The sequence below is a fragment of the Eriocheir sinensis genome, chromosome 4 (genome assembly GCF_024679095.1).
Source record: "Eriocheir sinensis breed Jianghai 21 chromosome 4, ASM2467909v1, whole genome shotgun sequence".
Classification (NCBI taxonomy): domain Eukaryota; kingdom Metazoa; phylum Arthropoda; class Malacostraca; order Decapoda; family Varunidae; genus Eriocheir; species Eriocheir sinensis.
The window spans coordinates 27,701,932-27,724,746 of NC_066512.1; the positions used below are offsets into that span (position 1 = coordinate 27,701,932).

At 44.9% G+C, this 22,815-nt stretch overlaps 2 protein-coding genes across 3 annotated transcripts in view; both read right to left on the reverse strand.

Annotated features, from left to right (window-relative positions):
• Positions 1-10,631, reverse strand: part of LOC126981618 (uncharacterized) — a 38,390-nt gene extending 27,759 nt beyond the window's left edge. The window contains exon 1 of one of the 2 annotated variants that reach the window (XM_050833058.1): positions 10,353-10,631. In XM_050833058.1, coding sequence (XP_050689015.1) covers positions 10,353-10,370 — 18 coding nt within the window. In that variant the 5' untranslated portion in view covers positions 10,371-10,631. The remainder of the gene's footprint in view (positions 1-10,352) is intronic. The other variant, XM_050833066.1, reaches the window with a different exon arrangement.
• Positions 10,632-15,921: 5,290 nt separating this feature from the next.
• On the reverse strand, positions 15,922-22,339 carry LOC126981636 (crooked neck-like protein 1). Its single transcript, XM_050833077.1, has 8 exons — positions 22,161-22,339; positions 21,234-21,484; positions 20,705-20,792; positions 20,448-20,567; positions 19,649-20,230; positions 18,795-19,007; positions 18,187-18,456; positions 15,922-17,899 (listed from the first exon to the last, which is right to left on the reverse strand). The coding sequence occupies exons 1-8, from the start codon at positions 22,197-22,199 to the stop codon at positions 17,048-17,050; spliced, it is 2,415 nt and encodes an 804-aa protein (XP_050689034.1). The 5' UTR covers positions 22,200-22,339; the 3' UTR covers positions 15,922-17,047.
• Between the last annotated feature and the right edge of the window lie 476 nt (positions 22,340-22,815).

Consider the following 22,815-nt stretch of genomic DNA (forward strand, 5'->3'; position numbering starts at 1 on the left):
TGGGTGAGAAGGTAATGAGGTAGGTAGGTAGGTAGGTGGGTAGGTAAGGAGAGAGGAGGGAGATAAATAGCTAGGTAGGTTGATAGATACATAGGTAGCCAGGTAAGTGAGAAGGCAATTAGGTAGGTATAGGTAGATAGGTAAGGTAATTGGGTAGCTAGGCAGGTAGGTATATAGGCAAGCTGGCACAAGAATACTGAAGAAGAGGAGGAAGAAAGGTAGACGGGAAGAGTATATAACATTTATTTAGACCTTGTATAGAACAATAGTTAGAGAGGAAGAAAGGAAAACCGGAGGAGAAGAAGAAGAAGAAGATGAAGAAGAAGAAGAAGAAAAAGAAGAACAAGAACAAGAAGAACAAGAAGAACAACAATAAGAACAAGAACAAGAACAAGAACAAGAAGAAATAGAAGAAAAAGAAGAAGAAGAAGCCTGGTATAGAGAAAAGGAGAGCAGCACATAGCCAGCATCAAGAAAAGAAAGAGGGAAGAGGAAAAGGAAGAGGAGGAGGAAGAGAAGGCAGGAAATGAGTCAGTAGAAAGAGGAAGAGGAGGAAAACGAGGCGTAGAAGGAAGAGGAAAAGGAGGAGGAGGAGAAGGCAAGAAGGGTCAACGGGTCTGCAATGGAGGTAGGTAGGGAGGGAGGGAAGGTAGGAATGAAGAATGCAAGTCCGGGGTCAGGAAGGGAATTACTCGGCCGGAGGGACGGGGGGGTTTAAGGGGGGAGCAAGAGGTCATGGTCAGGGTCGGGGTCACGTGACTCACCCACACCCCCTCCATCCAGTCCCCCAGCTTGTTATCCCTCTCATGTATTGCGAAAGAAAAGAAGAAAAAAAAGGTAGCTAAAAATAAAACAAGAAGAAATAAAAAAAAGAAAATCTATTATACAAAAATTACATTCCCTTATTTGTAAAGAAAAAGGGAAAGAAATGTACGGAAATTAATAAGTAAAAGAAAATAAAGGACAAAAAATAAACTCCTCACTTGTAGAGAAGGAAAAAAATAAAATTAAGTTTAAAAATGCTGAAGAAAATATTGAAAAAAAAAAGATGTTGGAAGAGGAGATAATGGGAAGAAACTATAGGAAAAATATTGAGAGAGAGAGAGAGAGAGAGAGAGAGAGAGAGAGAGAGAGAGAGAGAGAGAGAGAGAGAGAGAGAGAGAGAGAGAGAGAGAGAGAGAGAGAGAGAGAGAGAGAGAGAGAGAGAGAGAGAGAGAGAGAGAGAGAGAGAGAGAAAAAGGAGTGGAAAAGGAAATCACAGGAAAAAAAACAATAGAAAAAATATTGAGAGAGAAGAAAAAGGAGTGGAAAAGGAAATCACAGGAAAAAAAACTATAGAAAAAATATTGGAAGAGAGAAAAAAAAGGAGTGGAAAAGGAAATCACAGGAAAAAACTACAGAGAAAATATTAAAATAGAAGAAAGAAAGCGTCGAAGGAAGAGAGATACAGACAGAAAATAAAGAAGAGAAAATATTGAAGGGGAAAAAAAGGGAATTAAAGAGAGCGGGATGTGTGTGTGTGGGGGGGGGGGGGGTTAAAGTGAGCAGCTACTCGTTTTATCAAGTCTGGTAATACCTTTGTCAAGCCCTCAAATTAATCCATATACGAGGTGTTGATTCCTGCCAGTAAAAACGGTATATGTAAGGGAAGGGTTCATGACAGAGGCGGAAGATGAAAATTGAATGAAGAGGGAAAGGATGAGGAGGGTAAGGATGAGGAGGGAAAGGATGAGGAGGGAAAGGATGAAGAGGGAAAGGATGAGGAGGGAAAGGATGAGGATGGAAAGGATGAGGATGGAAAGGATGAGGAGGGAAAGGATGAGGAGGGAAAGGATGAGGAGGGAAAGGATGAGGATGGAAAGGATGAGGATGGAAAGGATGAGGATGGAAAGGATGAGGATGGAAAGGATGAGGAGGGTAAGGATGAGGAGGGAAAGGATGAGGAGGGAAAGGATGAAGAGGGAAAGGATGAGGAGGGAATGGATGAGGATGGAAAGGATGAGGATGGAAAGGATGAGGAGGGAAAGGATGAAGAGGGAAAGGATGAGGATGGAAAGGATGAGGATGGAAAGGATGAGGATGGAAAGGATGAGGATGGAAAGGATGAGGAGGGAAAGGATGAGGATGGAAAGGATGAGGAGGGAAAGGATGAGGAGGGAAAGGATGAGGAGGGAAAGGATGAGGAGGGAAAGGATGAGGAGGGAAAGGATGAGGATGGAAAGGATGAGGAGGGAAAGGATGAGGATGGAAAGGATGAGGATGGAAAGGATGAGGAGGGAAAGGATGAGGAGGGAAAGGATGAAGAGGGAAAGGATGAGGATGGAAAGGATGAGGATGGAAAGGATGAGGAGGGAAAGGATGAGGATGGAAAGGATGAGGAGGGAAAGGATGAAGAGGGAAAGGATGAGGATGGAAAGGATGAGGAGGGAAAGGATGAGGAGGGAAAGGATGAGGATGGAAAGGATGAGGAGGGAAAGGATGAGGAGGGAAAGGATGAGGATGGAAAGGATGAGGATGGAAAGGATGAGGAGGGAAAGGATGAGGATGGAAAGGATGAGGATGGAAAGGATGAGGAGGGAAAGGATGAGGATGGAAAGGATGAGGATGGAAAGGATGAGGAGGGAAAGGATGAGGATGGAAAGGATGAGGAGGGAAAGGATGAGGATGGAAAGGATGAGGATGGAAAGGATGAGGAGGGAAAGGATGAGGATGGAAAGGGTGAGGATGGAAAGGATGAGGAGGGGAAGGATGAGGAGGGAAAGGATGAGGATGGAAAGGATGAGGATGGAAAGGATGAGGAGGGAAAGGATGAGGATGGAAAGGGTGAGGATGGAAAGGATGAGGAGGGGAAGGATGAGGAGGGAAAGGATGAGGATGGAAAGGATGAGGAGGGAAAGGATGAGGAGGGAAAGGATGAGGAGGGAAGGAAAGATGGAAGAGGCAAGAAGAAAAACAAATACAACAAATAAGCAGGTAGATGGGCAGGTAAGCAAGTATTAAGGCAGGTAAAGAAAAAAAAGTTCGTTTCCTGGAAGACGATTTGGAACACTCCCAAGTCGCTGCTCAACCGCTGTTATAAAACCTCGAGTCACCGCCTTCGTCAGGACCTCCTTCAGTAAGATAATAGAAACGTCAGTGTATATATTACTGTTACTACTACTACTACATTCATATTTAACCATACCAAACTGGATAAAGTTGGTAACGTTTGATTGCACGTGGGCTCTGTGCTCATTGCCGTTCCACTGGCCTTGATCCTGCAGCGAGTAAGAACACATTACCCCGGAACACAGGGCAGGTGTGACATCCGGGTTATCACGGTGCACCTTCCTCAGGTTTCCCCGGAAGAGAGGATGAACAGGTGGGTGAGCTGCACGCCGACTACCCACGCAAATCAAAGCAGCAAGCTCTCCCTCCTTTCCACCCATACTACAAGCTCTCCCTCTTTTCCTCCCATACTACAAGCTCTCCTTCCTTTCCACTCATACTACAAGCTCTCCTTCCTTATGCTATTCCTTTCCATCTATACGACGAACTCTCCCTTCCCAGGCATTCCCTTGAGATAGGTTACAATAACAACATTCCATTTTCTATGCGAGCCTTCTGTGAACCACTATTACGGGTTAACGAATATATCCAAGGCTAAAGAAGAAAAAATAGTGTAAGTTAAGTATGTGGAAGTTAACGAAGGCGGAAAATAATAATGATAATAATAATAATAATAATAATAATGATAATGATAATAATAATAATAATAATAATAATAATAATATAGAAGAAGAAGAAGAAAAAGAAGAAGAAGAAGAAAGAAGAAAAAAAGAAAAAAAAGAAAAAAGATGAAAAAGAAGAACAAGAACAAGAACAAGAAGGAGAAAGAAAAAAGAAGAAAAAGAAGAAGAAAAAAAAATATGATACCGTAATAATAATAATAATAACAATAACAACAATAATAATAATAATAGTAGTTTCCCTCACAATTATGGTTTCAGCTCCTTCAGTTACTAGTCATTACGTTAGTTACTAGGTTATTAGAGTTAAGTTCCCCCTACGATCAGTCTGTCTTCAATTCACTGCTGGTACCTAGTCCTTCAGGTTGTAAAGAGCGTGTTTGCCTTGAGTTGCCTCGCTCCAGGAAGGCGCCCACACAAAAAATAAAAGAAAGATAAGCGGGTGAGGATCGTGTTTCAAACGTGTAATTATTCCCGGCGTGACAGTGACTTTATGAGGAGACGAAGGGGAAGCAGGAGGATAGATAAACTTACTGAAGTTGTTTTTTTATCTTCTAGGACGAGGAGGACGACAACGAGGAGGACGAAGACGAGGAGGAGAAGGACAAAGACGAGAAGAGAGAAGAGGAGGACGGGAAGAAGGAGGAGGACGAGAAGAAGGAGGCGGATAGATAAATTTACTGAAGTTGTTTTTCTATCTTATAGGACGAGGACGAAGAGGAGGAGGACGAAGACGAGAAGAAAGAAGAGGAGGACGGGAAGGAGGAGGAGGAGGAGGAAATACATGTTTGCTGATGTTTTGTCCTCCTTCCACACTTTGTTTCCTAATATTTTCCCCATAATTATCACATTGAGAGAGAGAGAGAGAGAGAGAGAGAGAGAGAGAGAGAGAGAGAGAGAGAGAGAGAGAGAAAACGGAAAACTGTTTCATAACCCGTTTATCTTGTTTCCTTTGATCAGGCGTGGCCAGGTGTGTCGTCTCTCTCTCTCTCTCTCTCTCTCTGACACACGTACACAGGGTCACATAAACATATAGCAACCAACCGCATCACAACACACACACACACACACACACACACACACCATTACCACCATGCAGACGTAACATGACGGAGAGGAGACTCGCATGACCGCCTGAGGACACACACACACACACACACACACACACATAAAGGACTAGTTTTTGCGTGGTCGCGGGGAAGGTGTGTGTGTGTGCGTTGCGGTCCGTGGAAGAGGTAAAAAATAGGTGAGGACAGGAGAACTGCAGAAGGCATTATTCAGAGGAGAAGGAAGAGGAGGAGGATGGAGAGAGGAGGAAGAAGAGGAGGAGGAGGAAGGGACAGGGACAAAGAAGTGCCCTAGTAGTCTAAATTATTCTTCTCCTAATACCCTTTTACTCATTAATTTCCGTTTTCCTTCTATCTACGTTGCTGTTGTCCTATTCTTCGTCCTGTTCGTCTTTCTCCACCAAACCCCACCTCGTCTCCACCCTTCCTTTCATCCATTGATCTATTTACTTATTTATGTATTGGCTCTCACATGTTATCAGTATCCGGTTTCTTTTGTTTATTTATTTATTTCGTAGTTGCTGTTATCTTTTTTCTTCTTGTTCTTCGTCTACTTTCAATAAACTTCATCTCGTCTCTACCTTTCCTTTTTATCTTTACTTATTGATCTGTTTATGTTTATTAGCTCCCAGACTTCATTAAGATCAGTTTTCTTTCTTCCTCTCTTTGTTGTTGTCCTTCTTTTACTTCTTGTTCGTCTCGTCTCGTCCACCAAACCTCACCTCCTTCCACCTCCACCCTTCATTGACCTATTGACCGATTAATTTTTCCATCAATGCATTTCATCTCTCAGACGATGAACGTGGCGATAAATCAATACCAACACACCATTCTCTGCACGACCGCTCGACCAACGACTCCAAGGCTTGTTGGGATGCCTCACACGAGGCCGCGGCGACACGCTGACCATACAGTGAATCAGTGAAACACTGACACAGTGAACCAGCGACACACACACACAGAGTCGGCGGCTAAAACTGGATGGGTTTAGATATATATATTCCAGTCATAGGAGAGGCGGGAAATAGGAAACGACAGGACACAGAGAGAGAGAGAGAGAGAGAGAGAGAGAGAGGGGTGGGTGGGGAGCAGGAAGAGGAGAGGACCAAACCCCAGCCCCTTACACACACACACACTTCCGCAGAGCATACAAAAACCTGCCCCAGTCTCCGTGTGTTTGTGACCTTCCTTCGGCGCCAGACCCCAGCTTGACCAACACCACCTGTGACCCTGAGAACCCAAACGATTACGATGCCGCATGTGTTTACGATCATCGGGAAACAAAAGGAGTCTATAGCAACACAAACAGCCGATAAGGGAACCTGGGCATACACGCTACACGGGGCAGCTCCTGGAATCCAACACCATCTATCATCCCCGCTCATGTTGGCTACTTAACGTTTTCTTGAAGACTTTTATTGTTTTGGTACTCAGCCCAGTAACAGATGCAAGAGTCCGTGCCACTCCTCCCTCATGCACTATTTGTAAACTTGTTATTTGCAATGTCTTTACGAAATATGAAGAAATCTGACAAATACCCACTACCACGAGATGAAGAAAGGGGGGAGGAAAAAGAACGAGAACTAGAACAAAAACAATAAAAAAGAAAAACAAGAACAAAAGAAGAAGAGGAATAAGAACAAGAAAACAAGAGCAAGAACAAAAAGAAAAAGAAGAACAAGAACAAAAAGAAAAGAACAAGAACAAGAACAAAAACACGAAAAAGAATAAGAAAAAAAGTTGTGATTCCTTGTTATGGATAAGATGGTGTAATGCAACCAAGCTCGTGTTATGTATTTGCAAAGGCGAACTCTGGCGTTGTATGTGAGCAAGATGGCGTACTGAAACTGATCTTGTGCCATGTATAAGAGGCACGCGTTGTATTGTGGGCAAGGTGACGCATTGTAACCAAGATTGTATTCGGTATTTCCAAAGGTGAACTCCTACAGCCCTCCTCCCGAAGCTGACCTCTCTTTCGGCCACCTCTTTGGATTCTTTTTGTGAGCAGCGAGTAGCGGGCTTTTTTTTTTATTATTGTTTACTTTTTTGTGCCCTTGAGCTGTCTCCTTTGTTGTAAAAAAATTAAAAAAAAATAAAAAAAAGCCCAAATGTTTTGACTACGTATTGTGTGCAAAGGACTGGGTGTTGTGTTCCTTCCCCTAACCTATACCTCAGTCTGACTACGTGGGGGGGAGGGGGGGGAAGGGTGTGGATTGGTTATATAAGTAAGTCGTACAATGTCTATCCCTTCCCCTCCTCTCCTCTCCTTCTCCCTTCCCTGATCTGTATGCATGTTTCTCCCTTCCTCCCTCACTCATTCACTCACTGGCTGACTGGTAGTAGTAGTAATAGTAGTAGTAGAAATAGCATCAAGCAGCAGGATTAATTAATAGCAGCGGCAACAACAATAACAGTAATAGTAGTAGTGGTAGTAGTAGTAGTAGTAGTAGTAGTAGTAGAAGTAGTAGTAGTAGTAGTAGTAGCAATAAAAACAGTAGCAGTAGTTCTAAAAAGGGAAAATAATACACGAGAAAAGACAAAAAATCAGCCGAAGAGAGAGAGAGAGAGAGAGAGAGAGAGAGAGAGAGAGAGAGAGAGAGAGAGAGAGAGAGAGAGCAAAATACGTTCCCTTTGACCCTTATCAGATAAAACCGGAAGAAAGGGCGGGAGAGTAGGAAAGTTTTGTTACCTGGTAGACCTTGAAAGGAAGGAGGGAAGGGAAGGGAAGGAAAGGGAAGGATGCTAGGCTATAGGGCACTAGGCGAGGGGGGGGAGGGGGGCGAAGGAGAGAGAAGGAAGGGAGGAAAGGGAGGGAGGGAGACTAGGCTACTAGCTGTCTGGGGGGTGAAGGGAAGAGGATGGAGAGAGGCCTGGAGGGATGCTAGGCTAGGCTGTCTCAAAGGCGAAGAAGAGAGAGGGATGGAGAGATACTAGGCTAGGACACTGATTGGCTGTCTGGCTGGAGGAGAGGGAAAGAAGGAGAGAGGAGAAAGGGAGGGAAGGATGCTAGGCTAGGGCACTGATAGGCTGTCTGGCTGGAGGAGAGGGGCGAAGGGGAAAAATGGAGAGGAGAGAAGGATGGAGGAAGGTTAGGATAGGACGATAAGATAGGTAGAAGGGAAGGGAGAAGGGAAATGAGAGAGGGAGGGGTTGGAAAGGGATTATAGGTAGGCAGGAAACGATTGGGAAAGGCCAGAGAGAGATAGCCGAGATAAATCAAAACTTGGGTAGGTAAAATTAACTAAATACAAAGGTTAATACAATGGGCACAAGGAATAATAAAAACAAGTATATATAGGTTGGACTATACGTAGGCGGGAAGAGATTGGGGAAGACCCGAGAGAGAGGGGCAGTTCAAGTAAAAACTAAATAAATATATAAATAAAACTGCGAGCTATATTTGGTAAGAGACAGGTTAGTGGAAAGACCCAACAGCTAGAAAGAGAAAGTAGGTGAAGGAAATGAATGAAAGGGCGGAGGAAGAAAAAGTGAGTAAGTTCATGGGTAAACTGAATGGAAGGAAAATAATGGCAAAAAGGATGAAGAGGAGGAAAGACGATGAACCTTTACTGCGAGAAAAGGATAAAAAGAAGAAAAGGAAAAAGAAGAAAAAGAAAAAAATAGATGAAATAGAAGATGATGCAGAAGAAGAAGAAAAAGAAGAAAAAGAACACTGGAACCAAAACAGACAAAATTAATGACTTGCAGAAAAGTTAAATGTACACAAGAGAGAGAGAGAGAGAGAGAGAGAGAGAGAGAGAGAGAGAGAGAGAGAGAGAGAGAGAGAAGTGCTTGATCGCCCGTGTGTCCTGCCTGCCTGCATACCTTCCTTCGTTCCTCCTTCTCTCTCCCTCGTCACACACACACACACACACATACACAAACACACACCTCCTGTATAGCATTCTTTCCCTTCCTACGTCATCCTAAGTCCCCTGAGAATCCCTGGAGGCCGTGCGGACACCATAATATCAACCATGTGACCTCGCCAACAAGACTTCCTTCCTCCCGTGTTCCACATAAGAGACAAATAGACACAGACAGACGCTCGTGTTTTGTCTTGGCTGTAATGATGCAGGATGTGTGTGGAGAGGAGGTGGAGGTGGAGTGGAAAGGATATTTAAATGTAGTGAAGGAAAAGGAGTAGGCTATATTTGCTAGTTATACGAAGTGGACCAGAGTGTAAGGAGGTCGATAGGTTCTATAATAAAAGTGTAGAATTTGTATAGAACCTTATAGCATACACTTGTACCACTTAACAGCATCAAGAAAACACACCATACGAGAAAAATATAAGACCAATGAAGAATAACCAAGAGAGAGAGTGAGAGAGAGAGAGAGAAGAGAACAAAAGTCGCGCAGTCAACAAGTCTCCAAATAACAATCTAAAATAAGGCGCGTGGATGTTCCCCAAGCCAAGCCAGCGGTTCCACACCCTCCTAAACGCTGGGATGCTGCACCCCCACTCGTAAAGGCATATAAAAGGGCAGGAACTTATTTATAGGCTGGGGGCGACTAACACAGAGGCAGGGGGGCGAAGAAGATTGGAGGCGCGTTCTATATTAGGTTAAGTTAGGTTATAGGTTACTTTAGTTAGGTCAGTCGAAGTAGCTTTCTTAGTTACGGAGCCGTTCAGTTTGCTGGATAAAGAGAAGCCATAATTATTATAACTCTACATTCAATGTCTAGTTGAATAGCCTCTGGCCAATAAATAAATACAGAACAACTCTGGATTATTTGGAACTTAACTGGATCGCTCTTGTTTAACTAACCTTACTTTATGGAAACACTGTGGCGAACATAATATAGGGTCTTTTTGTTGCTGTTTGGCCTTTAAATGTCTCCCGAAAAAATAAACGAAGTAATACAAGCACGTTTTCCTTGGCTCGATAGCAACGACGCCTCACACACAACAAAAAGGTTAAATAAAGGGTACACTTATTTTATCGCCGCGCCAAACCCACTCAACCCGCCAGAAGCAAGCGGTCCGAAGGGAGGGTGAATGACAGCCACCACCACCTCACAAAAGCACCGTTTCCTTGACGCCACACGAACAGCAGCGCATCACAAACAATAAAGTCAAATAACGGGGCACACAAGATCTAAATGAAGGGGAGCACGTTGTTTTATCCCCTCGCCAATACCAGACACGAGCAAGCGGTCAGCAGCGACGGCGAGTGACAGCCACGATGCACCATCCAATCAAGCACCGTTTCCTTCACGATACAAACAGAAGCGGCTCACTAAAAATAAGGTTAATTAAACAAGACAAACAAGTCTACCGGACCCGACGACTTGTCACCCGGGGAGGGAGCGATAGGCACCACCACCCCAACAAGCACCGTTTCCTTGACGCCTCACAAGCAGACGCGTCACACAGGTCTCCACATTGTTATTTCGTCGCCGCGCCAGACCAGCCAGATAAGAGCAAGCAAGCGGTCAGCGGGGTGAGAGCGTGAACCACCACGCTGCATAATCACTCCACCGTTGCGCACTGGTTCTCTCTGGTTCCCACCTAACGGTACCTCGCGGGCGCGGGTCACTTGACCACACTTACCAGGAGTAGCTTCCCCATGTCGCTGCCTCTGTCCACGCCGAGGGTATACACGTCCTCAGAGGGCTGCGTCACGTCGCTAAGGGCCTATTGAAGTAGTCACCGCGGGGAAGACAGCTCAGCCGCGAGTGCCTGCAAGTGACTGCGTCCTGCGGTGGTTCACAACTACACAATGTCAAGAGTGAACGGTGCGTGTGGCCAGTGCGAGCCCTGGAGGAGGCGAGGTGCAGGGTGTGTTGTGCTCACGCTCGGGCCGCCGCGGAGTGAGTGACGCGAGAGGCGGAGAGGAGTGCCTTGTGGAGCGGCGGCGGCGGGGGCGGGGCTTCCAGGTGTTGCGCAAGGCACGGTTGTCCTGGAGCATCACAGCACTACAGCAGCAGACTCCCTGGCGCCTTGTGGCCTGCACGTGCCGCCTAAACGTAATAACTATAGGCTACCCGCGGCCGTCCCAGCCCATACAAAGCATAAAGTCTCCCTCCCATAAGCGCCGTTGATGAAGGGGTTCAATGAACAACATGTAGGGGATCTGTGGGGCCGTTCACTTGATGAGTTGTTCGAGGATCACTTGCGTTGTCCCCGCAGGCCGCAGTGTCCGGAGAGGGTCGCTCTCTTTAGTTAGTATGATCACTCTTGCCCATCACAGTGTTGCGAGGCCTGGCCGCCGCAGTATAGGAGGCTGTTCGAAGTTTAAGTGCGTGTACTTTTCTTGTCACTCTTATTGTAACTCGTGGATCTATATTCATTATCTAAATTTGAGTGAGGATGTTTCTTATAAAGTTTCCGTAGCGAAGGGAATGTTAACTTCGTATATTTTTCACCTCGGGAAAGTTTATACGAAGTTTCAATGGACTTTTCTTGACATTCTCATTCTAGCTCAGCGAACAGCCTTCGTTAGCATGATTTTAGGGGGTGGAGGTCTATACTTATTTCCGGAGCGGATTAAGTTAACTATTTTCCTAGCTCCTCGATTTTTTTTTTTTTTTTTTTTTTTTGGTATTTCGTTGGGGATATACCCCAATGGAGGAAGGCGGAGCATGCCGCCCAACCCTCCAGACGGCTGGTAGAGAGATACCCAATTCTTTCAAGGAGGAGGCCCAACAATGGGGCTGAGGGTGTCGGAAAGAGCCCACTTTTCCACCCCCATGGTAACTGATAGGTCCCGAACCCATACGCTAGCTACAGGCACCCCGCCGAAGCGCAAGGCCGAGACTCTACCACGGGACCACGGGAGCCCCCCTCCTCGAACTTTATCAGGAATCTTTTGAGAAATCGAGGCACAGCGCAGCGAGGTGAGGCTGTGAATGCCAACCGCACCAATGCCCTTTGTGTGTGTGTGTGTGTGTGTCGGTCGGTCAAGGGACTCGGAAATGTTGGCCATATCGTGTTGCTTCTTGCGGCGTTCCTCTTACTTATTCTGTTTGTTTTTTCGTCTAATTTTTCAGCAAAGGAAACTGACGAAGAGATTCTAAAATAAAAACAAATAAAAGAACTTCTCACCAGAATGCTCCAATAAAAAAAATAACAGCTGGGCCCCCCCCACCCCCCACCCCCCTCTCTCTCTCTCTCTCTCTCTCTCTCTCTTCTTCTGCCCTCCAGAGACACGCCAGTCCTCGTCGACGGACCGACTCGGTCGGCTAGATTTCGATCGCCGATAGAGTCAGTCTGTCGGCACCCTGCTACGTGCTCCCCCACGCAGGGAGGGAGCATTTTTACCCTCTTAACGGGCCGTCTTCGGACAAGGGCCCGTTCCCCTAGTGATACTAGGGGTAAATCTTTAACAACTTCTGCCCTCGGGAAACTCCCCTCAAGGTGGAGGCGCCGGAAAGTCCCCTTCTTCCGCATCCGTCTCCTTCTCCTCTTCCCTTTCTTCCTCCTCCAAATGTTTCCCGCAAAAATCTAATCTTCCTCCTCTTCCTCCTCCACACTTTTTCCCGCACCAATCATCTCTTCTCTTCTTCCTCCTTTTCTTTTTCCTCCACATGTTTCCGCAAAAAATCTAATCTACATCCCCCCCTTCTCCTCCTCCTCCAGATTTTTTTTCTCCGCAACAATCACTCATTTTTTTTCCTCCTTCTCCTCGTCCTCGTTCTTTTTTACCCCGTCCTTCATGATACAGAAGAAAAAGAAAAAGAAGAAGAAGAAGAAGAAGAAGAAGAAGAAATCGGAAAAGAAACAACAACAAACTCTGCTAAAAAGAAATAATCCCAGGAGTATAAAAACGGAACTGGGGATGAGTGTGCGCGTGTGCGTGCGTGTGTTCTGGGCGGCCGGTGAAGGCAAAAAAAAACCTCCTCGATCTATTCTAAAAAAAGGATCTTGTATATGTTTGAGGAATTTCCATGGATGCCTTCATGACCCTGGCGATAACAGATGAGCAATATTTCTGCACCATGAACGGAAAAAAACACTCACGAGAACCTATATCTTCTTATTTTCTCTTGCTTTCAAAAATAGTCGAACAAGAGCCCGACGTGTTTGAGAATATACGAGACCTGCTGGAGGCGGAAGAAGGAACGGAACAAGGATGGGAACGACCAGGGAACGACCAGCCCCAAAAAGCGTCATTGTGGGGAAGGAAGTGGAAGAGGGGACTGGAGGAGGAAGGGGAAGGACGGGAAGGGGCCTGGAGGGGAAAGGGGAAGGACGGGGAGGGGGCTGGAAAGCACATGAAGAATGAAATAAGGCATGACTCAAAGAGGAGGAAGAGGCTCGGGGAAAACTCACGAGACATCCTGGAATATCAAGAAGAGAGAGAGAGAAAGAGAGTTCATGTACCCTCTCCTTCCAAAAAGCAAACGTTAGGCTTTCTCTTAAAACTAGCGATTTGCATACTAACTAAACCAAGAAACAAATGTATAAATGGATGAATAATTGAGACGAATACATAAACTAAAGCGCATCCATCCACTGACCCGAGGACACGAACGGAAGAATTTAGAGAAGTTAGGGATTTAAATATGACATTGAAATTTGTGTCATGAAAGGAGGGAAGATGGGAAAAGTTAATGAAAGGAAATGAGGGAGGGTAGCAAGGTGGGCAGGAAGGAGGAGGAAAAAGATAAGTAGTGGAGAAGGTGAATAAGGAACCGCCTAGCCTACCCATTCCAGGAAAGGGTTGATGATAACCTACCTGACCTGCTGAGAATGTGTAGGCTAGCCGGTTCCTTAGTCACCTCCACTAATTATCTTTTTCCTCCTCCTTCCTGCCCAGACACAAATTTCAATGTCATATTTAAATCCCTAACTTCTCTAAATTCCTCTCAGTTATTCATCCATTTATACATTTGTTTCTTGGTTTAGTTAGTATGCAAATCGCTAGGTTTAAGAGAAAGCCTAACGTTTGTTTTCTCCCCCTCCGAGGAATTTACCTGACATTTTTACCTGAGGAGGAGGAGGAGAAAGAGGAGAGAGGAAGAGGGTCAGCATTACAAATAGACAAATAGCATGGGCCAAGCAAAATCCATACATCACGGCAGCCACTATAAATAAAATTCGCCTGCGCCATTAACGGGCTGGGGTCGTCGAAGAGGCCCCTCAAAAATGTCTAGTGTATATATACCGGCACTACAGGCAGCACCTAAATAAATATAAAAATCGCTATTGTATCAGAATTCAAGACACGTAGAAGAATATATTGGTGTGATGAGAATACAAAGTTACGATTAATGGGCTTAGTCATCTCCGCAACAGAGAGAGAGAGAGAGAGAGAGAGAGAGAGAGAGAGAGAGAGAGAGAGAGAGAGAGAGAGTATGTCATAGAATAAATGAGGAATTTCCTGTCATAGGCGCAAACACGTCGTTCCGAGAGGGAGTTCCCCCAAAAAGAAAGCGATCGTCATAGGTAAAATCTATTAGACACGAACCACTGCTGCTACTACTATAACTACTACTACTACGACTACGACGACGACTACCACTACTACCAAAGATCGTCAGCCAGAGAGTTTGGCCGATAACTATGAGGTATTTGGGCTTAACCGCTCCCCGCCATTTTATGTTGAGGTCTAACAATTCTTAGCCGTTAAGTTGTTTGCAATTCTTAGAACATTCGTGCATACGGCCCCTGGTGATATTTTTACTGAGCTAAAGTAGAGCTGCAGAATATGTTTCGCTCGCATTGAGGTCTCTATTGGATAATTTTTACGCTCACTCCTAAATCTACGGAAAGTCTACCCTCTTTTGGTGATATGATTGATTGATTGATAGTTTATTGTTGCAAGTAAACAACAAAGGAGAAGGAAGGAGCATGCCATCCCAATCCCCAGGCAGTACAGATATGTAAGTGCCTATCTGCACGAAGATGGGAGAGAAGGAGGAGGAGGAGGAGGAAGAAAAAAAGAGAAAAAAGAAGATGGAGGAGAAGAGGAGGAAGAAAAAGAAACAAAGAAGAGTGCCTATCAGCCTCGCCCACCGTATAATGCCAAATGGGTCCCTTCGAGCAAGTCTCCATGCAGCCCTTCCCATCCTCTAAGTAGCCATGTTGCTGTAAACACGTATTTCATGCAGTAGCAAATTAAGTCAGTTCAAAATACGAATATTGTACTCACCAGTGACGTCGGTGTTTGTCATTGTGTTTTCGTCGATATTATAATTATAAGCTCGTTCGTCTCAGTCAGTCACTTCAGAATGGTTCCACTCGCCTTGGTCTAACATCACTGAAGGAGAGGAGGAAATGAGGAGACATGATTCAGACCTATACAAGATAATCCACGGCCGGTATGAAACAGAGAAGATCGAGGCACCCTTTTTTGAGCGCTGACTCCTATGCCTCTTAAACTGTCACTCAAGGTAGTAACTAATAAGCATCCCTCTCCCCGTTAAAGACATTATTTCATAGTCAACTGTCCTCAGACGAATTTGAACCCTTTGAACCCCCGCTTTCTAGCCTTCTGCTGATAAGACTGCCACCCACACCCCCGCCCAGCCATCCTTATACGATCTGCCGTCTGCCTGTGACCAAAGTAATCATTCGGTACTCGGTTTTGAAGAGCATTCAAGACCAAATTACTCGGCTTGCAGACAATACTCGGTTCCCCTACCACTATAATGGACACCGTGCGTGCGTCAAGGCGGTCTCACACTGGCGCCATCTATAGGGGCTAGGCATCGCTAAATACATTTCCTATTATTATTATTGTTTTAAATAATATAAGAATTTGAAGCCTATATTATATTAACCAAGGATTTTCTAACAATATGCATAAAGTAAAATTACGAATATAGATTAAACAAAAATTACTCAAAATGCATTAGCTTATTTATCAGTTTCTCGCGGAACTTTTGCGGAACCCAAGACCCTAGAGTGCCGAGTAGTAGTAGTATACCAGTTGCCTGTCAACCACCAAGTGAAGACAGGGTAGGTCATGCGGTCATTCTTTACAGGAAAGGAGGCAGATCAAGGGGAAAAAATAATAGTAATAAATAAGAGAAAACAAAAAAAGCCTATTGGTGCTGTCCCTGCAAATAGTAGCTAGTTGTTAGAATAGCCAAAAAGGGGTCAAAATTAAATGGAGAAGTCTTGTTACATACATACTTTTGGCCTTACAAATATCAATGTCAAGAAAATAAATAAGTAACACTTTATATAAAACCTTTTATTTACACCATTTTAAGGTAACCCAAGATGGGAAAAACTGTCTCCCTCCTTTCACACACATTGGAAAGAGCAGACCTTGGCTGGTATCATAACTTGGTTGTTAACTGATAATTTGCTGATAACTGATAACCTGAGTGGTAACTAATAACCTGGTGCCTGCTATCCCTTGGCAAGGCAGGATGGGGCAGCTTACGTTAGTCCCCTCCACAATAGTACCACACAGAATCATGTGAAAAGTAAGTTAATCTCATGTAAAAGTTGGCCCCCAATATTTCAATGCATTCAACTGGCAGGAGGGGCAAGCAGTTTACCTTTGTCCTCTCCATAACAGTATCGGATAGCATCGTGTAAATTAATCTATCTCATGGAGAAGTCCACCCCCAAAGTTACGACACTTTCAACAGTGACATTTAAACTGAAAAAAATTGTGTATTGTCACCTTCATAAACAATCTGCCTAAGACATTTTTCCTACTTTTTGGAAATTGGAAAAAAAATCTCACTTCCTCATTCACCCTCAGATACAGGCAGAAATAAAGCAAATCTAAGAACACTCAAACCTTGAACAACAACGACATACATACCAAAATAAGCGTCACATGATGAAAAACTGATTTAGCCAAAAAATGACATAGACAGCTTGTTTACAAGGGAGACAATATCAGTGATAAAAGCTAACCCCTTAAACCTAATTAACTTGGCCTCAAAAAATTGTTTACGAACTTCACCTTTTACATGACAAGTATTTAGAATAGTAATTAACTTTCAAAACTTTCTCCTTAATTCGTAGGTTATTACAGAAAAAATATATAATGTGAACATTAAGTTAACAAGGTGGTTTGATGGATGAATGATGGATTTTACACCTGACAGATAGGAGAGAATGACAAGGATGACACACCTAAGCAACCATGAAGCTGGGCAAGTTAATGACCATTCAATATTTCACCTTTTACTCTGATGGCTTGATTGTCCTTCATCTTACTAAAAAAAAATTCTTACTTTTTTCTCTGTTTCTTGATTTTTAACTTTAATCCATCACTCTTAATGGCCAATACTGGTATACATATTACTTTCCCCATCCCCTTAATACTCCTTTTCTCATTAGGTGAAGAAATCCTTGGCCTTTTTTCTTCTGTCTTCTGCATCAGCCTCCCTCTCCTCGCTGGACGATCTCGGAGGAGTGTTGCTTCTTGGCTGTTTTCTTTCTTTTCTCTTTCCTTCCTCACTGGTTTTCTTCTTCTCCTCTTCCTCGTCACTAGAGCTAGAAGAAGAGCTGCTGGTAGACTTCGCCCTCCTCTTCCTCTTGGTTTTCTTCTTGTCCTCCTCCTCCGAGTCACTGCTGGATGATGAGTCGCTGCTGGACCCAACATCCACATCACTGTCATCCCGGTCAAGGTCACGGTCAGGCTCCTCCTCCTGCCCGTTGGTCTGGTCAGAGTGTGGCTGAGACTCTGCTGTGTTGTCTTCCAGTGGTGGTGTCAGCGGCTCCTCCTGCTGCTCCTGCTCCTGCTCCTGCTGCTGCTTCTTCTTCACCCACTCCTTTGCTTTGGCCAGCAGGAGGAGGGAAGGCTTGGCAGTCTCATCATCAGGGAACACAAAGTCAACATACTCCTCCCATCGCATCTTTGACCCGTCGTCGGCCGCCACCTGCCGGCGCCGTGTCACCTTCCTGGGCAACAGCTGCTTCACCTTCTCCAGGCTGATGTCATCCCCAAACTCGTCCTCGTAGTCTCGCCATGCTTCCAGCAACATCAGCCGCTGCTCCTTCTCCTGGCATGAGCGCAGAGCACGGTTGGCGCGCTGGAACACCCCCCGCGCCCTCGCCGGCCCTTCCTCCTGGGGCGGTGCGGCGTGCTGGCAGCGGGCGTAGCTGATCCACACCTTGACGTGGTGCGTGCGCTCCAGCAACCGTTCATACAGTGTCTGCACCCGCCCCCACTCCTCCTGCTCCACCTGGAACACACCCGACAATATTAAGGGATATAGATACTCCTTTACTTAGCATCCTCCTTGGTCTATTCTAGTGGGAGAAGTATGTGTGGGAGGAACTTTATTTTACATCTTTTCGTATCATTTGGTTTGCCTTGTTGGCTATACAAATAAAGCAAGTATATTTCAGACAAAATATAAACAGAACCAGATTATTTACTTATACAAATACTACACAACAAAGGCATACATATACAGGACAATAAATATACAAACAAATAAATAAGTAAAGGAATAACAAAACAGCTCACCTCAAAATCGATGTAGGACTTCCACATGTACTCTGGCATGTCGAGGCGTGGCTGACAGATGGCAAGCTCGTAGATGCCACGCGCCCGCTCGGAGTCATTGAGCATGGCCTCCAGCGTGGCAAACTGAATCCACATCTTGCAGTTCTCGGGGTCAAACTCAGCCCACTTCTCGTACAGCTTCCGGCAGCGGTCGAACTCCCGAAGCTTGATCTCCAGGTCGATGTAGCCACGGAAGAGTTTGTGTTTGGGGCACATGCCGATGGCTTGGCCCTGTGTGGGGAGGCGAGACAATGGTAGACATAGTAGTAGTAGAAGACATGCAAAACAGAAGTGCAAATACCTAATGTCAGGGGTGATGCTTTTCATTTGGATGATATTCTACTTGCTGACATAGAAGAATGATGAGACAAAATAATTTGGTAGCTCAGGAGAAAAACTAATGATAACTCAGAGGTAAAGTGGCATAATCAAGCAATAAAGAATAAATAAATAAATAAAAATACTGGCAGCTGGGGATTCTTCACAAACAAAATAACTCTGTAGCTAAGATTACAATGAAGGCAAAAATATACCAATTCAGTACCTAACAAAGACTTCCAAATAGTTACCAAAGCTTTCCTGGCAGCTGTGAGGTCCTTCTGCCTGATCTCAAACTTGCTGTAGAGGAGCCATATCTCAGCGAAGGTGAACACTTTGTGGGGGATGAGGCGCAGGCACATCTGGTACACCTGGCGGGCACGCTCCATGTCCTTGGTGATCAGCTCCTCATAAACAGCGTAATAGATCCACAGGTAGATGTACCGGCGCCAGTGTCGCTTCTCCTGTGGGGGTGAGGGCATTGTTAATTACTCTGAACCTGGACCTTAGCTAAACCATCTCAGTGTGAATCAGACATAAAAATCAAAAGGTGAACAGCACTTGGCAGGCTCTTTTTTGTGTGTTTGTTTGTTTGTCTTTGCCCTTGAATTGCTTTACTTAAAAAAGTCAGAGGTGATATGACCAAGCTTCATAAGACAATTACTTAGATAGTATTGAGAGACTACTTAACTATGGTCATTCCCTTGAAGAGGATCCTGAGAGCAAGGACAGAGTTTGACCATGTGTAAAGTAGAGAAACTGAGTATATGAGAGGAACATAACCTTGATGGGAGGAACACAAATAATGAAAAATACAAACTCTTGAAAAATACATCTAGTGAGATAGGGTCAAGCAAACAGGTATAGCATAATAGAGTAGATAACAAAGTAGTAGTAGTAGTAGCAGTAGTAATAAAGGTAGATGCAGTAGTAGTAGTAGTAGTAGTAGTAATAAGACTAAACAGGAATAAAGTAATGAAGTAGATAATAAAAAAAGGTAGTAGTAGTAGTGGTGGTAGTAGTAGTAAAAATGGTAAAGGTAATAGTAGTGTTAATAAAGGTAAAATGCATGAGGCTCACTAACCCAATCAGTGGCATGACTAACCTTCAAGGGAGGGACGCAGGCGATGGCACGCTCATACACCTCCCTGACCAGATCTGCGTCTCCGTCTGCCTCCAACATACGAACATAATCAAACCAGGCATCGTAGTCATGGGGGTTGGCACGCACAGCCTCCTCGTACTGAAACCTCCGCTTGCTGGTGATGACCGCGTCTATGGAGGACCGATCGCCATGCTTCTTCTCGTGTCGAGTGTACTCATTATAGAGCAACAGACACTTCTCTCTCGGCATGTGGTCCAGGGCGTAGCGGTACACTGCCCTCGCACGCTCATGTTCCCGCTGCCCCTCCTCAAACTTGGCGAAGGCGATGTAGAGTCCCTCATCGAAGTGCTCATCCCCAAAGAACTGCACTGCACGTTCCAGAACTCGGCGGGCCCCCTGGATGTAGCCGTGGGACTCCTCAAAGCGTGCATATCGTATCCAGTTCTTGGGCTCAGGGTGGACCATGACGAAGCGCTCGTAGATCTGCCTTGCCCTGTCCAGCTCCTTGTACCGCAGCTCAAACTTGATGTAGGTGAGCCACGCCTGCTCATCTGGTTCCCATTCCATCCAGCGCGCAAAAACCTGTGACAGGGTGATGTGTTAGTGAATGTCAGTTTGTGTTTGGTTTTGTGTGTGTATTCCAAATAAAGTTCTGTCTCCCAGTGTTATATTTCATTCACCAATTTATAGAAATCCTCCTAACTTTTAAGACACACATATGATGTTCAATTCTCTTAATACTGCCATTATATGTGAATGATTTAACACCTGGTTCACAACTGGTAGACCCAGCACTGACCTGTCTGGCACCCGCAATGTTCTTGAGCATCTCCTCCATGTAGGTGAACTTGTACCAGAACTGGTTGGCACGCGGCAGGATGGTGACAGCCCGGTCCCACACATTGCGAGCATGGTTGACCTGCAAAGACACATTTGATAAAATAATATTATGTAATGTGTACATAAGACTTTTTTTCTGTTGTTTAGCTCTTGGACATTTTCTTTCATCATAAAATAAACTAGAGAAGTGATCTCTTCTCCTTCATCAAGCCATACCTGGCGGCTGCGCATCTCCATCTCGGCATACTTGAGCCATAGGGTGATGTTGCGGTGGTCCACATCAAGGGCACGCTCATACACCGACCTGCCAATGACGCACAAAACTCAGTCCGACACACTTATGACGACTTAATACCCTGCCATGGAGCATAGTGGTGAGAGACAAAATGAAGTGATACCCCAGTATATGTATACCCCCATTTACCAACACACTCACAATTATAAGCTTAAAACCATAAAATGCATTTAAAAAAGGGCATTATGAACTTGACTTAATCCTGTGTAAATATAAATAGGTAAAAACACACACATTCATTCAATAATACTTGGAATGAATTAGAGGAAGAGGTGGTGGAGGCAAAGAGTGTGTGGCAATTTATGGACACACTGGATAAACATAGATATGGAGACAGGACCAGACAAGTATAACTCAGGCCCTGTATGATACAATTAGGTAAATACACACACACACACACACACATATGTCCCGTATGTTATAACTAGGTAAATACACATATACACTTACCGGGCACGCCGTATCTCCTGCTGTTCCTCCTCCCACTTGGCATACTTGATCCAGTTGGAGATGTTGCCGCGGTTCTTACGTATGCTGTCCTCAAAGGCACGTCTCTTCTTCAGCCGGTACTCTTGCAGCTCCTCGGGGTCAGAGATCTTCTGGCGGGGTGGAGGCGGCACGATCTCCAACTCTCGCTCCTTGGCCTCACGCAGCAGCTGCTCGGCCGTGATCTGCAGCTCGGCTGGAGACTTGTCCTTGACCTGATGGGATGATGAAGGGCATGATGTTAGAATTCACAACTATGAAGTGTAAACTAAATAAAAATGGAGTTTAAGCCATTACACTTTTAAATGTTATTACAGAAAAGGACCACAGGAAGGGCACATGTTATAAGTTGCCACCTAACATTTATTTAAGATACCCCAAACCTAACAAGAACCTGAATAGTAACTGTAGACTTAAACTCAGCAAATATCATATATGGTTCCTTACTAATAAGACATTCTATCTAGCAAAGTGAGGTCTTCCTTTCTTGAAATCTAGACCCTCTGCGAGCTATTTTGCGGCTGCGGCAGCGGCACTGTTGCCACAGCCGCCGCCAAAGGAGGCTGCGCTTTCGTGAATGTTATCCCCTATTTTCAACAATAAATAGTCCTTGAATTAGATTTTGAAAGCGTTTCCATGATTGCTGAACGTTCGTAGAAAAGATATATGAAGAGCTAGTGATGTTTCATAAGGTAGGTAACGAGATACTGGCACGGTACTAAAACTAATCTTTACCAAAATAGGTATGACAAACTGGAGGCAGAATCACTGAGAGGAGGCAACCCTAAGAGTTATGTAGCTCCCTAGCCTCTTCACCATCACTAAGGTAAGGAATCACTAAGGTAAGCTAAGCTAAACGTTTCCCCGCGGGCGGCATTTCCACAGCCTCACCTTGGCCACTTTGGGCATTTTCTGCGGCTTGCTGGACATCTTGGCGAGTGTTGTGTTGTCTCCTGCACCTCCTGGAGACGGTGGAGCCCCTGGGGGACTCGGGAGGCGTGGGGAAGGCGTGTGTGGGGGCGCGTGTCACCCACAGGCTGCCACACCGCCTTGTTGTTGTTTGGCCTTGGTCCTGGCCTGGGGCTGGGGAGGGGGCCAGATTATCGTACTCAGAGCATCGTATTTACCGATTTCTGACGCATAACTATTGCCAAGAAACACCAATAATTAACTATTTCAACGACAACTATATATGAAGCCAGTTTTTTGGGAGGAGGCCTCAGTTTTGGGGTCGAAAATCGGCATATCAGAAGGCTGAGTAGGACAATTTAACGACGTTGCTCGGGAGGACTTAGACAAATTATATAATAATGATCGAAAAACCTATTGCTAGAGGTGTGGCAGTAAAAAGTTTAAGAACCACTGATCTAGATCTGCATATTTGCAAAACAGTGAAAGACTGCATTTACACAATAAAATTTCAAATGCCAATAAGGAAAGACTCCATGAAATGCCAATTAGAGGTGGAAAACTTTGTCCTACAAGGAGCTATATTTTTTTATGGGAGCCTAATGGTCGATGATGGCAAGGAACAGATTTTGGTACA